Source organism: Biomphalaria glabrata, chromosome 2 (genome assembly GCF_947242115.1).
Source record: "Biomphalaria glabrata chromosome 2, xgBioGlab47.1, whole genome shotgun sequence".
In the NCBI taxonomy this organism is placed as follows: domain Eukaryota; kingdom Metazoa; phylum Mollusca; class Gastropoda; family Planorbidae; genus Biomphalaria; species Biomphalaria glabrata.
In genome coordinates, this window is record NC_074712.1 from 40,533,121 (window position 1) to 40,549,129 (window position 16,009).

At 37.3% G+C, this 16,009-nt stretch overlaps 1 protein-coding gene across 2 annotated transcripts in view; it reads right to left on the bottom strand.

Annotated features, from left to right (window-relative positions):
- Positions 1-694: 694 nt before the first annotated feature.
- Positions 695-16,009, bottom strand: part of LOC106057259 (uncharacterized) — a 32,429-nt gene continuing 17,114 nt past the window's right edge. For both annotated transcript variants that reach the window (XM_013214380.2, XM_056020526.1), the window contains exons 7-12: positions 15,400-15,529; positions 11,772-11,988; positions 10,519-10,683; positions 4,411-4,543; positions 4,245-4,323; positions 695-3,401 (exon numbers count right to left, since the gene is read on the bottom strand). In XM_013214380.2, coding sequence (XP_013069834.2) covers positions 1,200-3,401; positions 4,245-4,323; positions 4,411-4,543; positions 10,519-10,683; positions 11,772-11,988; positions 15,400-15,529 — 2,926 coding nt within the window. In that variant the 3' untranslated portion in view covers positions 695-1,199. The remainder of the gene's footprint in view (positions 3,402-4,244; positions 4,324-4,410; positions 4,544-10,518; positions 10,684-11,771; positions 11,989-15,399; positions 15,530-16,009) is intronic.

Consider the following 16,009-nt stretch of genomic DNA (forward strand, 5'->3'; position numbering starts at 1 on the left):
TGTTGTGTTTAAAACTTTACATTTCAAAAGGTCAACTTTTGTTTTATATCATGAGTATACTGAACGTCAGTCATTGGGTGCTTAGGGAGCACCAGTAATTTGTTTTAATTGCATTAAAGATCCATATTTATATATGGATTAAGTAAATAAAATAATATTACCTATCTGTAATAAATTTAAGAGACATTATCTTGGAAGTAGGCCTTTTGGAACATAATTCTGAAAGGTCTTTCTCACATCAAATTTCTCAGAAATGTACTAACATCACTTTTGCACAACCAAAAACAGTACACAAGACATAATATTTTAATTGATATGAAACACAAGTCTTATGATTTTCACTTACAAAATAGTGCCCCAGAGAATGCATTTGAGCATGTAGAGAAAATTTTTTTGTCCCTAAAGGAGGGGGGGGGGGAAGTAATGGGCTCACTAGTAAATGTTGAACAGTGATGTAGAAATTTAAGTTTTGTATATAAATCTAGAAAAAATTGTTTAAAAAAACTAATTCATTTACCAAAATTATTCACTCAGGACCATTGTAGATCTATACATTTTTAGATAATTAGCTGGCCATTTAACCAACAATTTTTAATTAAGTACCTTGCAGTTAGAATAAACTAGCTAACACTAAAATTTGTAAGGGCTCCACTATTCAAAACGTATTACAAGAAGTTCATACTAGAACAAAAAGTTCAGAAGTATCCAGTTTTATTTGAAATCATTTCATGCTCATATCATTACAAATGATGTTCTCAATAAAAATTCAATACCATGGCTAGCACAATTTCAACAAAATAAATGCAGTTTTGTGCTCAAGAAGTTTTCTGAATGATTGCTCAATAAATAAATACAGAGAAATAAAATCAATTCACCATCATCACAAGTCTTTAAGAAAAGGCATTAAAACAACCAATAAATATTCAACTGAACTCTAAATAAGATGATACAAAGTAAGTATACACACACACACTGCTTCTTATTCACACATCAGATATCAATTGCTATCCTCTTGTTTGTTTGTTTTTTCATAAAAATTTTTAAAATAACATGTTTTGCAACTAATCTACACTTAATATTGAAGAATCTTACTACTAGGAATGCTACAATCAACAAATGAAAACACACTACACATAATAATGAGCAATACTTTAAACACAAGGTACAAATAAGCTGACAAATGTAATCTTAACAATAACTTATCTTGGTGGCCTGGGCCATCTACCTGGAGGACCATCAAATAGAGGCCTTGGAGGGCCCTGTGGTCCCCTAGGACCAAATCTTGGACGATTCTGATTCCATGGTCCAGGTCCTCTGGGACCTCTTGGTGGTGGACCTCCCATAGGTCCTCTTGGAGGAGGTGGGCCACCCATTGGCCCACGTGGTGGACCCCCCATTGGACCTCCTGGTGGTGGTCCTCTGGGTCCCATTGGTGCACCTCTTGGACCTCTAGGTCCCATGCCTGGTGGAGGCGGTGGACCGGGACCTAGCATACCTGGACCACCAAGGGGTGGTGGTAGACCATTGGGGAACCTACCCATGAGGCCAGGTGGACCTCGAGGTCTAAATGGAGGCCCTTTCATAGGAGCATCACCCTCAGACCCTGGAGTAGGAAACAATCCAGGTTTACCAGCACCACTATGATCTGACTTACTCTCATCAGGTTTCATTAGTGGCTTAGGTGAAGGTCTTTTGTTAGGTTCATCATTAGAAGACTGGTCAGATTTTCTCGGGCTTTTACTAAGGCTATCGTTTCCTTTAGATCGTGATGTGTCATTTCCACTAGGCGAGTGATGCCTGAATGGCTGACCAGTAAATGCTGGTCTGGGACGAAACTGACCAGAATTGGATCCTTGAAGACCAGGTATGAGTGGGCGGGGGCCTGGTCCTTGCCCGAGCAGACCATCTCCACTATTACCAGGTTGTTTGTTGTCTGAACCAAACTCTGGTTTCAAGTTGCCCAACAGTGGAGGAGGTGGGCGAGAAAAATTAACATCAAATGATGAACCAGATTTGTTGCTTAGAGGGCCAGATGGTCCTGCAGTGCCAGGAGCACGAACAGATGAATCAGAAGGAGAAGTGAATGAAGGTGCTGGGAATCCAGGAGGGGGCTGACTAAAGAGGCCTGGAACAGACCCGCTAGATCTGTCATTGTCGGACTCTTGTTTCATCTGATCATTGGAGCTTTCATCATCTCCAGGCTGATCCCATTTAGACTTGCGTCTTCTTTGCCTATCAGACTTTTGACTTGAATAATCATGTCTATCTGATGATCCAGAGTCAAAATTTTGGTTACTCCAAGAAGAACTCTCATGCTGGGAACCACCGTCTCTGTTTTGCCCATCACCTCGATCATAGCCTCTGTCATTTTTGTTTCTGTTGTATCCATAGTTTGAAGAGTCTCTGTTGCGGTCTCGATCACGCTCTCGATCACGGTCTCGATCTCTAGCCCTATCTCTGTCTCTTGAATCTGATCTTGAAAAAGATGAATCCTTGTTGCCAGCACTTCCTCTCTTATCAGCATCCCGTCCATCTTGTTGCTGACTCTGCCATTCTGAAAAGGAGGGGGAGGATTTTTCTTGCTGCTGCTGTTGTTGCCACTGCTTTGACTGCTTTTGAATTTCTTCTTGCCAAGATGTTTGCTGCTGAGCAGCCAAAGCAGCAGTTGCTTGCAAGTGTGCTGCCTGAGCCTGTTCTGCTGCTTGCTGCCAGGCTTGACGACCAACATCTTGACCCATGGCAGCTTCAAACCCAGGAGGAGCTGCTCCATACAGACTTTGGCTTGTTGCCTGTGTTAGTAAATGATAGGGGCTTCCTGCTGACAGCTTTGAAGCATCAACTAAAACATGACCTTGAACAGCTGCTGCAGCAGCTGCAGCTTGTGCCTGGGCCAATTGAGCATGAGCCACAGCATGACCAGGGTGCTCCTGTTTAGCAGCGAGAGCTAGGCTAGCTAGATCGGAGGCATGAGATGGTGACATTCCTGGAGGCAAAAAGGCTAGCTGCACACCTGGTGGGAGGGGTGGTGCTCCTAGTAATCCGGGCTGAAAAGCAGCAGGATGAGCATGTGAAGCTAATAAGCCTGCAGGGTATCCAGGCTGCAAAGCTGTGGGTGGCCACTGTGCAGCTGAGGGACTCTGAGTTATTTCCTCTTTAACTTTGGCACCATCCCAGACTGGTCTTGTACTCAAGGGAATCTGTGCTACAGCAGGAGGCTGCCTATCATCTTCATCATACTGCTGTTTAAGAAGATCAAGAGCACTGCCTAGATCTGACTTGCTTCTCTTGGATGGAGGTTCATCTGTATCTCCATACCAATGATCTCTCTTGCCAAGTGAGTCAGAAGATCCAGACCGACCATAGGATTGAGACCCATAGCTTCCAAATGATGACCTCTGATCCTAAAAGAACAAACATAACTTGGATAACAGTTTATAAATCATTACCTAAACACCAGTACTTAACCTCCACTTCTTCATTGCCCCATGACATCCTAATTAACCAATAGCTTATTAACTAGATGCCAAAACCACAAATTCTCAAATCCACCACACAATCATGTTTATATCACAACAATATTTCAGATCATCTCCGTACTGCTTTAATGAATAGTGAAATTTCTGTAAAGCTGTTTTCCTAAGATCCTGTGATATAACCATACCATATAGCTTAGTCTCTTTGATTCAGTGTGTTATTAATGAAGCTTCAAAAGTGTGTAGATAAAATAAACTGACCAATATAGCAACTAACTATAAGGGAACATTTAAAGCTGTTATATAGAGTAAAAAAGGAGCAAAAAATAATTTCATTCCACAAATAATGTGCCATTTCAGACATGATGAAAAAGCCTTTTCTATGTACACACACACACAAAATATATGGAATGATTTGAACACTGAGTTGTTAAAAATAGACATATTTATATATATATATAAAGTAAAAGTTTCCCTTTCAGACCATAAGGTCCATAGGGCAGATGATGTTAAGATCATCTGTTTCTTTGGTCAACAGTCAATGAGCAGTGTCATGGCCAGTACAAAAACCAACCGCCTTTAGTTTTCCCAATAAAATTAAGTACCCACTAGAGTTGGGTGGGACTCACGTCTGCCCTAAAAATCACAAAATTTAAAATTCCAATCTTCACTGAGATTTGAACCCAGCACCCCAGGTTTGGAAGTCAAGAGCTTGACCACCCAGCCACCACTTCCCCAAATATATATACATCTATTACTAGGTCAACTTACTCCTTTATTTTTGTTTCCACCATCAAATCTATTTGGTTGAGTATCTTGTCTTGGTTTAGACTTTCCTTCTTGGTTATATCTGAAAGAGATAAGATAGGATAGAATTGAGGCAAAACAATTTATTTTTAAAGACCTATTCAGATAAAGGTAGTTCAAAAGTACTTACTGCCTGACCAACTGTTGGACTACATCTTTCTGGAGTTCAATGAAATCAATTCGATCAAACAGGTTGTCTCTATCTTCTGGCAGAGAAAGATTGGCTTTCATTTCCAGCACTGCAGATTCTGGCACCACTTTGCCTGCACACAAAGACAAAAAGAAATGCAGTTCAAAGAGCATGTTTTCATTTGCTTGAACGCGACGAACACCAAAGTAAAATTAAATGTGAATACTGCTTTTCATTTTTGAGATATGAATATGTCACTAGTAAACTATATAAATAGTAATAGTTAATGTACTAAACATACTTTTGGATTTACAAAATGTAACAGAAAACATTTTTTTATGGATATCAGAAACTGAACTGCTATCAATAAAAACTAGTTTTTTTTCCTCATAACAAGATGTGCATTTAAAACTTGATAGCCTGAAATCACATGTAATGAAGAAACATTGAAAAGAATGCAAGTACTCCTGACAATTCTCTAGTCAACTACCTGTCATCTTCAGGTGTAGGGTTTTTCTCTACCCATAACTATGCCGACAAACTGATTATTTGTTGCAGCATGTATTAAACAACTATTAAAAACAAAAGTTGCCTAGTAAATCTTATTTTTAAAAAAGCTTTAAGGTGTTGACTCAATGGAAGTTTCACCTTGGTCAAGAGTACAGAATGCAGCTCTCAGACATATTCATTTGGGTATCTTAGGTGGATTGCTGCAAAAGTTGAAGTTTCAAAAACAGAGCCTTTTTTCCAGTATCCCCGGTTGAAACTAGGCAAGACATTGAGTAGTATTGAATTTCAATAGATGATCATTTCTATTGTGATTTGAAGTAGCATAATGGAAATAATAAGTGAACTTAATAACTAACTTCAAGGCAGTGCCTTCTTTGCCTATATAATGTATGTATGTGCATGTTCTGTTACATCCACTTCATCTCTGTTCTCCAGACAGGCAGTTAAAGAATACTTTGGCCATTTCTGGTACAATAAGCGCAGCGTTCCAGTACCACCTCATCGTGATCGCCGCGTGAACACTCCGCTCTCATGGAGTGGCCAAGGGTATTGGTTGCTTGCCGCTGATGAATGGGCAGCCGGCAAGTGTAAAAGGAACTCAAAGGGGTTATGTCCAGCCCCCCCCTGTGGGGCCCCGGTTAGTAAAAGACTCACGGGTTCTCCGAAAAGCGGATAGCGCTGGTCACCAACTCGAGGGTTGGTCGGATTCTCCTGGGACTCTGCTGATTCGCGGGTCTCTCTTTGGGCAAAGACTGGACTGACTGGCGCGGCCTTAGCGGGCTGCGTCAGGCGGACTGGTTGGCCTCCACGAGCTAGGCTATATCTAGCCCTTTCCCTGGCGCGCTAGTGGAGGAAACCGCCGCGACCAATGGCAACTCTGACACTGAGAATGTCCAGAAACGTGCGCCGCCCCACTCCTGCATTGCAGGAAACTTACATGACAAACTGTGGCGGTGATTGCTTGGGCAGGTTTCTGCCTTGCCCTTAGTGGTGACACAAGTATAGGCCATGCACGCTGCTGCATTATTAAATGTAAAAAAAAACAACAAAGAAATGATAATCGATTTTCTAGGGAAAAGAAGGAAAATGATATTGTTTCTGTAGCTGGAGAGACTATTGAAATTGTGCAAACCTTTAAATACCTTGGTTCTATCCTAGACAATAAACGAAATTTTTATTACTGATAAATACTGATCAAATCAGCTAAAAAGGGCAGCAAAGATTACGATTACTAAGAAAACTGTCCTCGTTTAATGTTAGCGAATCCTAAATGCTGCTGATCAAATCATTGGCAAAAAACAAACCCCAATTGGGCAGTTGTTTGAGACAAACATCTCTAAAAAAGCTAACAAGATCCTCGAAATAAAGAATCACCCTTTGTGTCAGGATTTTGTGATTTTACCATCACAAAAGAGATACAAGACACCGATAGCAAAGACAAACAGACACAAACACTCTTTTGTTCCCCTGGCAATCAAATCATTAAATAAGAAGAATCTGGTATAAACTTTGTCACATGTAAATTATGAGTGAGTCGTGAATGTACACTTTGGTTTCTTATAGTTATAATGTTTTTTGTTTGGTGTAATGCACAAATTGTAAGACAAATTTCCATACGGACAATAAAGATTATTATTATTATTATTATTATTAGAGCAGTAACTAAGGCTGCCAACGCCTTAACCATACAACTATGATAGGCACAGACACAGAAAAAAGCGGGCACAAGCAGACCCGAACAGGCTCCGTGCGCCGGGTAGTGGGCGTCAGGCCTGGACACGAAAAGTCAGCTACTAGTCGCCCAGCGACCTCGATGAGGGGGAATTTGTCAGGTCGTGAAAAGTTAGCTAAAATTCCTCCACCAAAGCCCTCTTCTCAACGAGCACTGCATTCGTACCTCCTTTGGAGGTCCGATTCGTACAAGGTTGATGAAAGTCTGCCACAACCTCCTGCCGACCTAGACACATGGCAGGCAAATATGTCTGGAAGCGAAATAGTGACGGGAGCCTCCGGCCCCCAAACAACCCAAACTGACACTAGTGGGATCCAACCCACCTCAGGGACTAAGCCCATAAACACTAGGTCCCTCCTGATCTTACAAATTAACATCTGTGGGGTAATACCCAAGGTGTTAGAGCTCTCAAAACTCCTCCACGAGAGGGCAATAGACGTGGCTTTACTACAAGAGACATTAACTGGCAAACGCAATGCCAGTATCACCAGTTATACTGCATTTAAGTGCAAATGCACAGACTGCCGGGGGCTTATTACTTTTGTACGCAACAACCTGGTTGCTACACAAGTCCCCGTACACGAGTGTATGGGCGTACCGACGCCATCACCCTTGAAGTACATAAACTCGGGCGTAAACTCACAGTAACTAATCTGTACAACCCCCCCAAGCACGAAATTAGTCTCGAATATGACTGTACTAATATCAATACTCACAACGTCATCACAGGAGACTTTAACGCTAAGTCTCAACAGTGGAGCTATGATTCAACCGACTCGTCGGGACATAAAATTCACGAACTCCTAAATAACTCTAACTTGTTCTGTCTGCAAAATAAACATACTCCCCCAACTCTATACCATACCGGAAATGGCAGCCAATCTAGACCAGACCTTAATCTAATTACAGCTAATTTATAATCTCATACACAGTTTCAAGTCTTAGACGACATTGGAAGTGACCATAGACCCATACTAGTCAGAGGCCAGTGGTGTAACACCAAAAGCTCCGCGTAGGTGGAATTACACCAAGGCGAACTGGCCAGCCTACGAGGCAGCAGTAGACACTGCCCTTATGAATGTAGCAGTGGAGGATAGGGACGTTGACATCATATACGGCGAAATAACAGCAGCTATGTTGGGTGCGGCTAAGAGGTTTGTCCCGCTGACTTATCCTGGTGGAGGCTTGCTGAACGGAAGGGTACCCCTGAAATCCGGCGGGAGTACAATCGGCTCTGCAGAGCCACGAGTGAACTGGCCCGACGCGTCCGGTCGGACCATTGGAATGCTGCCTGCGCCGGGATGGATATTCAGGACTCCTCGAAAGCCTGGCGTCTTCTGCGAAACCTAGAGGCCAAAGACACAGCGCGAACGGCTGCCCCTCTATCAGACCTGCCTACCAAAAAAAAGTCCAAATGCGTAACACTTACGGTCAAAATGCGTATTTTGGCACCAGAATGCGTAACACTTACGTGATCCTCTATTTTGTCATATATATATATATATATATATATATATATATATATATTTTATATATATATATATTAGATGTCATGATTAGATCTACAATCTAAATCTAGATCAATAGAGATGAATCAGATGATATCTAGACTAGATCTGGATCTATGTCTATATAATGAATATAATCTACTCTAGATCTGGGCTCAAAAGTGTTACCGATGCCGTGGATCCGCTAGATCCAAACTTTCGTAGGCTTACCTTTATACTTGATCTATTCTATACTAAGACTAAGAATCTAGACTAGATGGTAGTAGATGTTATCGATCTAGATCTAGTCAATCTAAATTCTAAATAATACTAGATCTAGATCTATAACTAGTTTGTAGGGTAATGTAGAGAATCATAACGTAATGACTAGCTAGACTCGAGCTAGATCTATTCCTATATAACAAGTTATCTAGATTTTGTAGATCTAGAATCCAGATCTAGATCTAGACTAGATATCTACAATGTCACTCAATGTGTTTTGAATCGATAGCTCTTCGATTTTTTTTTCTATACAAATGAATACGAGAATCAGGAATGCACCAACATAATTAATTTCTACTCATGAACTTACACACAAAAAAAAGTCACGTTGGTGTATCAGCTAACTGACGGTACCAATCTGGTACCAGCCCGCCACTCCCTCACTCACGCATTCTTCATTTCTAGATATCTAATTGCTATTAAGTACCAATCAACGTATAGATCTGGGCACATTGTGTTCACCCCACCTTTTCTGTTTCGCCCCTCTCCCCACAGGTGAGCTCAGCCGTGACCTCCGTGACCGCTTGTAAGCTAGTCTAGAGAGGAGAAAAAAAAAAGCATACGAAATGCGTAACGCGACGGGTTAAATGCGTATTTGCGTACTGGCGGTCATTTTTGGGAGATTTTGCGTAACGAATACGCATTTTGCGTAACGGTAGGCAGGTCTGCTCTATTGTCACCCAGAGGGCCGGTCTCTACGGTAACCAAAATGGCCGGCTTGTTGAATCGACATTTCGCTAAAATCAGCAAGCCCGAAAAGAAGTCTGCCATGTCCAAGGCCCAAAGAACGTAAAAAGCTCAAGAGGGAGCCAGATGAGCCGGAAAGCCAAGCAACGTGCAACGCGCCCTTCTGTCGTGCTGAGCTGGACAGAGCGATAGCTAAGTGCAAAAACTTTGCCCGGTTCCGCACTAACTTTGACTCCCGTGGAGAGAGCGTCGAAACAGTGTCGCATGTCTTGTACGAATGTCCCCAGCTCGGTGAGCTAAGGGGGGACTTGCCTGTGCAGTCACTTGACTTGTATGGTAGCTCCTAGTCCTTCCTGCTCTGATTTTTCAATAGGAGTTCATCTAAGGTACAATAAAGACATTGCAAGGGTGTGTCAGCTTCCTGCCTCTGCAGTTGGGTATCAGTTGGATGCCTGAAGGCAGATACTCCTGCAACATGTTAGGACTCAACCCAGCAATGGTCCAGGCTAGAGGAAATTTCAGTGGTCAAAGGATTTATGGGGTGTTTTACAGAGGTCTGATAACCAGAAATGGACTTTATGGAAGGTACAATGGAAGAAGAGTACATGGCTCAGTTGAATACCTTGGTTAAGGATTTTGAAAGAATGTTCCAAGTTCTTTAAGTCTTCAATATCCTTAGTTAAGCCCAGTTTGTCATTTAAAATTCAGCCATGTAAGATATAATAGAGAGTTGTAATAAATTTACAGTTCTCTGTCTGAAATGGCACTTAAAACAGCTGGCTAAGTTTTCCCACTATTTCCCATACATCTGTGAACAAGCATATTCTTGTATGAAGTAATTAAACCTAAAAAATAGCAGATGGTGACTAACTGGATTCAATGTCTTGTGAATCACCGCTAAGAGATTGGTTCCACAATTCATAATCATAATTGTAATGAATAAAATTCCTTTTTTATTTTTCGAAACCCAGTGAGAATTAACACATCTATCAAGATAGCCCAACACAAAAAATGATTGTTGCAAGCAGAGCCAATATCAAAAGTTTGTTTCTATTTACCTGCAAATATTTTTTCATCAGACTGAGAACACAGTATATATTGAGATACACAAGATTCTAACAAAAATATTCATTATAAGTAGTGAATAAGAAACCTCATTAACTGATAGAGTACATGAAGTCAGGCTGCTTAAAATATGTTTCTAAAATTAAACTTCTACCAATGATAAACTGTTTCTATAACTATTTGTTGAAACAAAACAACAACAGGGAAATGAACATGAAATTCAACTATTTTATATCAAATCATAATACCTCAAATTTTTTAGCCAAGATTTCAAGTAACAAATTGAAAATATAATATTGTGGGCCACACCAAGGAACTGTGTTATAAAATATAAAAAACGTTTACCATCTTCCTGGGTTCTCTTCTTAGATCTACGTTCCAACTCTGGATCATTCGGCTGAATCACTGCAGCAATTCTATAAAATCCTGTAAAATTTTTCATTTTTCTGCGACGTGCAGATCCATAAACATTTGTCTGATCTAGTATGTAATTTCTTCTGCGCTTGGCAGCTGAAAAGTAAAGCCCAAAAACTTTCTGCTAAAAAATTCTGAAGACCATAAACAAATAGTAATAAGCTCTTCAAACTAAACTATTTAGCAAAGCACTTTGTAGAGGCACTTATTCAAGTTTTCTGTGCTTTCAAATTTTAATTCTTTAAACTGATTTGTTCTGAAAAATGTAGAATGGAGAGTTATCTTACTCTGGACAGATATAGTTAAAAAAAATATTTTTGTTAATTCTTTATGGTTAGAGATAGAAAAATTCAACAGCGAACATTTTCAATGGGTATAAACTTCAGATGGAAATATTTAAGTCTTGGTGGTGCCCAAATAGTCCATAAAATCCACTAAGAATTCATAACAGAAGTTTAAAAATTAATATTCTCTTATACACTTTGTTTCTGTCATATTTTCATATTATTTGTGGGAAAGTACCAAGTGTCTTTTTAAAAAAATAAATCTTTTGCTCAGTAAAATATCCAAGTAAATAATTCCATTTACTACATTTTTCTTTCATAGGTATGTCTGCATCTTTAGAAATTCCCCAGAACTGACACACATTCATCTATTTAAAAAAGCTAATGATATTATATAACTATTAGTGGAATTAAGTCTAAATGCTGCATAAAATTGTATCAAGTATTCATAAGAACAAACATAAATAGGTGATTTAAACAATTCAAAAAATTAGCTATTAGAATTGAAGAAAGATAAAAAAGATTATGTTAAACATAGCTAGCTTTTTATACTGTTTTTAATTGTAAAATATTTTTTAAAATAAATTTAAAAAATCACGAACGATTTGTTAAGTTCAAAAGGTTTTTCAGAAAGTAAATTTATGAGCATTGTTTGTTTGTAATTAAACTAGAAACAAACATACCCAAGGAAGATGAATGATGATGAATGATGAAGTTGTTGATTAAATGTGAATATAACTTATCAATTCAATAGAATTATTCCAAGCTATTTGAAATCTGAGCTGACCAAAAATTGATATCGCAAACTGTCACAGACATGAGTGTCAAACACTAAATCCTTGCACTGTAAAAAAAATATAATTATAATAATAATAATAAAATAAAAAAAGAGCTACTTACCAATAGTAAACAGTTTGTTGAGACACTTTGTGGACTTTTCAATTAGCACCTCCCATCTGCCAGCATAATTCCTTTTCCTTGGCAAGCCCATGACTCTCATCTTGTCAATCAAAGTGTCAGTCCCAATGATGTTGTAGCGCTTCTCTGGGTGAGTCTTCTGCATGTTGATAGCCCAGGTGGTTTTCCCAGCTCCAGGCAGGCCAACAATCATGATCATCTGAATGATGAGAACCAAACTAAGCAATGAGTCTTCTCTACACAGCATGAAGTTTAACCAACAACAGAAACACAAACATACATTAACCCAATGAGCCACTAGTCTCCAAAACAGCATTTTCTTTTTAAATGTGTACTAGTTATATCAACAAAGTGCTCACAAAAAGCAATAAAGCAACCATTTCATCATCATTCCAGACACAAAATGAACAGATCAAATTAACTTATCTCTTAAGTCAAATCAGCTAATCTCAAAATAATAATTTAAAAAAAAAAAAAGTAAAATTGAGCAAATAATACCAAATGCAAGCAGAGCAGTAAAATTATTGGTAAAAGTACTGTTAGATTTGGTTCATTTAACAGAATCATTCAGTCATTTTATATATTGCTGGCTAGGACTAATAATTTAGAAATCCTAAACCATATCCAAACTATCTGCCAAGTAGTCACTGAGGAAAACCATATGGGGACAAAGACAGTAAATAATCAGAGACAGAGAAAACTAGAAATAGACAATTTTCTTCCTTAGATTCAGCTACATCTATTTATGGAAGAAGTGGGGAACACAAATACACCACTGCTTGACAACTAGCTCTAGAGTGTGGTCCTAGTCAATCAACTTGTAACGCTGCTTGATATGTATGCAGTAGACGTTTAAAAATAGGCTGAACTGGAATTGGCAAGACTAAAGCTTTATTAGCTTTAAGAATTTATAGTGATTTAAAGTTTTAGTTTTTAAACATGCATTACCAAAATAAGATCAAAGTATTCATTAATTGGATCTATTTCCTCTTTCATTATGAAACAGATGTGTACAACTAAAGAATTATGTAGCTATAACTGTTTAGTAACTATAAAATAATGCACTTATTCTATTTAGTATCATAAAGTACTGATGTGTACAACCTTTGAATGAAAGCAATAATATTCTAAGTATTTATTCAAATTTTAATGAAACACAATATACATTAAATATATACAAGAATTGTGGGACTTAGTTTGATAAAGTGAGTCATTGACATGGAAGTTACCAGTGTTGTAGAATCAATTTATTTTAGTCATAGTAATGACTTTTTAAACATGGGAAAACATATATGAGGCTTTATTTCTTAAAAGAAATTAAGGGTGACTGATAATTAAAATAAATACAAAGTTGTTTCCTTTTTTTAAAATTTCATCTTAAAAGGGTCCAGGGGCCATGTAAACAATAACAATTTGTAATGAGGTGAAATTTATGGTGGCCAAAATTACTCAAACATTGCAAGACAAAAAAATACTTGTATTGGTGTTAGAAAATGTTTTCACAGATTATGTTTTAGGTTAGCAAGCAGTTTTAACAGATGATCTTAAGTGCTAGCAAAGCTGACTTTGTTTTGTTTGCAAGACCAGACTGAGACACTAAAGCTTCTAATTTTTCATTCTTCCTCAAACACTAGAGCTACATAAACATTTAAAATTAAATTTCAATTAAAGGCGGTTGTTTTTTTTTTCAGTGAAAAAAAAGAAGCTGCACATAATAGACAGAAGAAGAATTATGGTTTTGATTTAAACATCCAATAGCAAGTTCAAATTATTTTGTTTATATTTTTTTAAGTTACATTATTAATGAAAAATCTTCACTAAAAAATAAAAAAAAGAACTCAACCACAGAGAGGTGAAAAAAAAAATGAAGTTGAAATGAGTCTATATGCTGTTGTATAGTTCATCCTAACGACAAAGGTGATAAAGCATGAAGGATGTATGTTAAAGATATTTAGAAGATAGCTTCAGGTCCAATCATTATGAAGAATAAAGGCTACTAAACATTGACATTATACACAGTTCATTTTTGTTTTCCTTTTTGCTCCATACAATCAAGTGAAATAAAATGCCATTTAAAAAATAAAAAAAAGGGTGGAAGATTTATATATAGATTTTCATTGCAAAAAGAGACAATGTTGATCAGATAATATATGCTTTACCAGGTCAAAAGTACTACATAGATTTTACTAGTGACTAACAATATCCCACCCTTACATGTTCTTCCTAATTATTATTGTTTAGAGCCATATATTTGCTTTGTATGTTGGTTCTTAACCTCAACAGTTTTCTCAGCAAATAGAACAGGGCTTACAAGAACATCAATATTTCATTAGCAAAAGGCTCAGAGAGATAGAGAGATAATGAATGGACTGGATAATTAATTAAAACCAGACTTAAAAAAAAAAAGAAAATGAAGCTTGTATGTAATTATTGGTAAAAGAAAACTTAACTAAAAATGTTCCTTTTAATGTCAGAAAAAAAAAAAAAAGCAAAAATAAAAAAAAAAATGAAATAGAAAAAAAATAGAGTATTGATGGTGCCTCTATTCTACGTAACCATGCATCATTCTTGTACTGCTAAAGATAGACTAAAGCAAAGGGGTAAAAACTTGATTTAAACAGAAAGTAAGAAATCAATAAAAACCTGTGTTACACACATGCAATAATGAAACAAAAACAGAGCAATGACAAAACAAGTTGTATCTATGGCTTATATGAGCTGCTGATGGAGAAAATGGATTCCAGTGGTTTTGTTTGGTTTACTTGCCCAGGGCAATGGGACAGAGACAATGAGTTGAGTATAGCAAGGTAGGCGCATGCTTTGCTTTCCCAAACATTTGTTTGGTCAAGTTCAAACAAAATAGATTTCTCTACAACATACCAACAACAAAAGTAGAATATCATGGAATATAAAATAATTTATATAGCGACTAGAAAAAAAACAAAAACAGAATCAAATAAGTTAAAGACTACATGTTGAAGAAAATGAATTAAAAGAAAACATTTTCTCATATTAAGTGTGCTGTGTGACTCCCTTAAAGATTGGAATATATAGAGAGAGACAAAGAAAACAAAACTTTTTATACCACTGGACAACAATCAGAATTTCCAATTTATGCACAAGTTTTAACGTTCAAAACCTATCAAATATCAAATGCCTTTAAAACAAGGGAATATTTTCTTTGGATATAAATGAAAACAATAAGTTCTGAAATAGCTATTGAAAAAAAAAACCTAAAGGGATAACATAAATATTAAATGAAATGGAATTTATCTATACAGTTGTAGACATGTTTTATAAGAGTAAAGAAAATGTAAAATAACAAGACTGAGCCTTTTCTTTTCCAAATATTTAAAGTTTAAAGGTTTAACCTAGTTACTGTGCTATTTAACATCTAAGGATCTCAATACCACAAAATGTAATATAATAAAATTCACCTCTGTGTAAATGTATATGTGTATACCGTGTTTTTAGAAGCTGTTCAGATAACAAGGGATAATGTAACTTTTTTTTAGTTACTAGTCTCACGCAAACTATTATTTCAATGTATTTAAGGCACCATAATAATGTCCTACTGGGTCAGATTATTATTTGGTGCCATTAACTTTACCTCACAGTCAGATTTTCTGGCAGGAGGGGTCATACCCCGAACTCTCTCCATCAACTGCAGGTGTCCAATGTATCTGAAGCCCATAGGGGGCGGAAACCAGGCATCCATCTGACCAAAGTTCACCTTGAATCTAGAAATGATTAGATGAAAGAAGCACAGACCACATTATGCAATCTTTAGTGATACTGCTAGCAATGCTCAGCTTTTGAAGCACACAGGCTTTCAAGTATTTCAGCTGCAGTGTCAAAGAGATGTAATGAGTTCTCATGAGATTGGTTATTTGAAATTAGTAAGTTATAAAAAGCATTCCAATATAAACAGAACAAAAATTATAATAATAGTATTGAATAGCCTTATGTGAGGAAATGTGGAAATGTTTGGTTTTGTGTTATTTTTTTAAAGAAATCTACAGTGTAATATTAGCTAAAACCATTTAAAAACTATTCATAATTATTCAATTTTTTCCAAAGTACTTGATATAACCCATACAAATAAATGTCTAATCAGCATAGATATTTGAAAACTACTTTGAAATGAAGAGTGTTTGTTCAACAAGAACTTAAAAAGCTAAATGGCATGTAGCAGTATCACAGCTGAAACAGTGAAGACT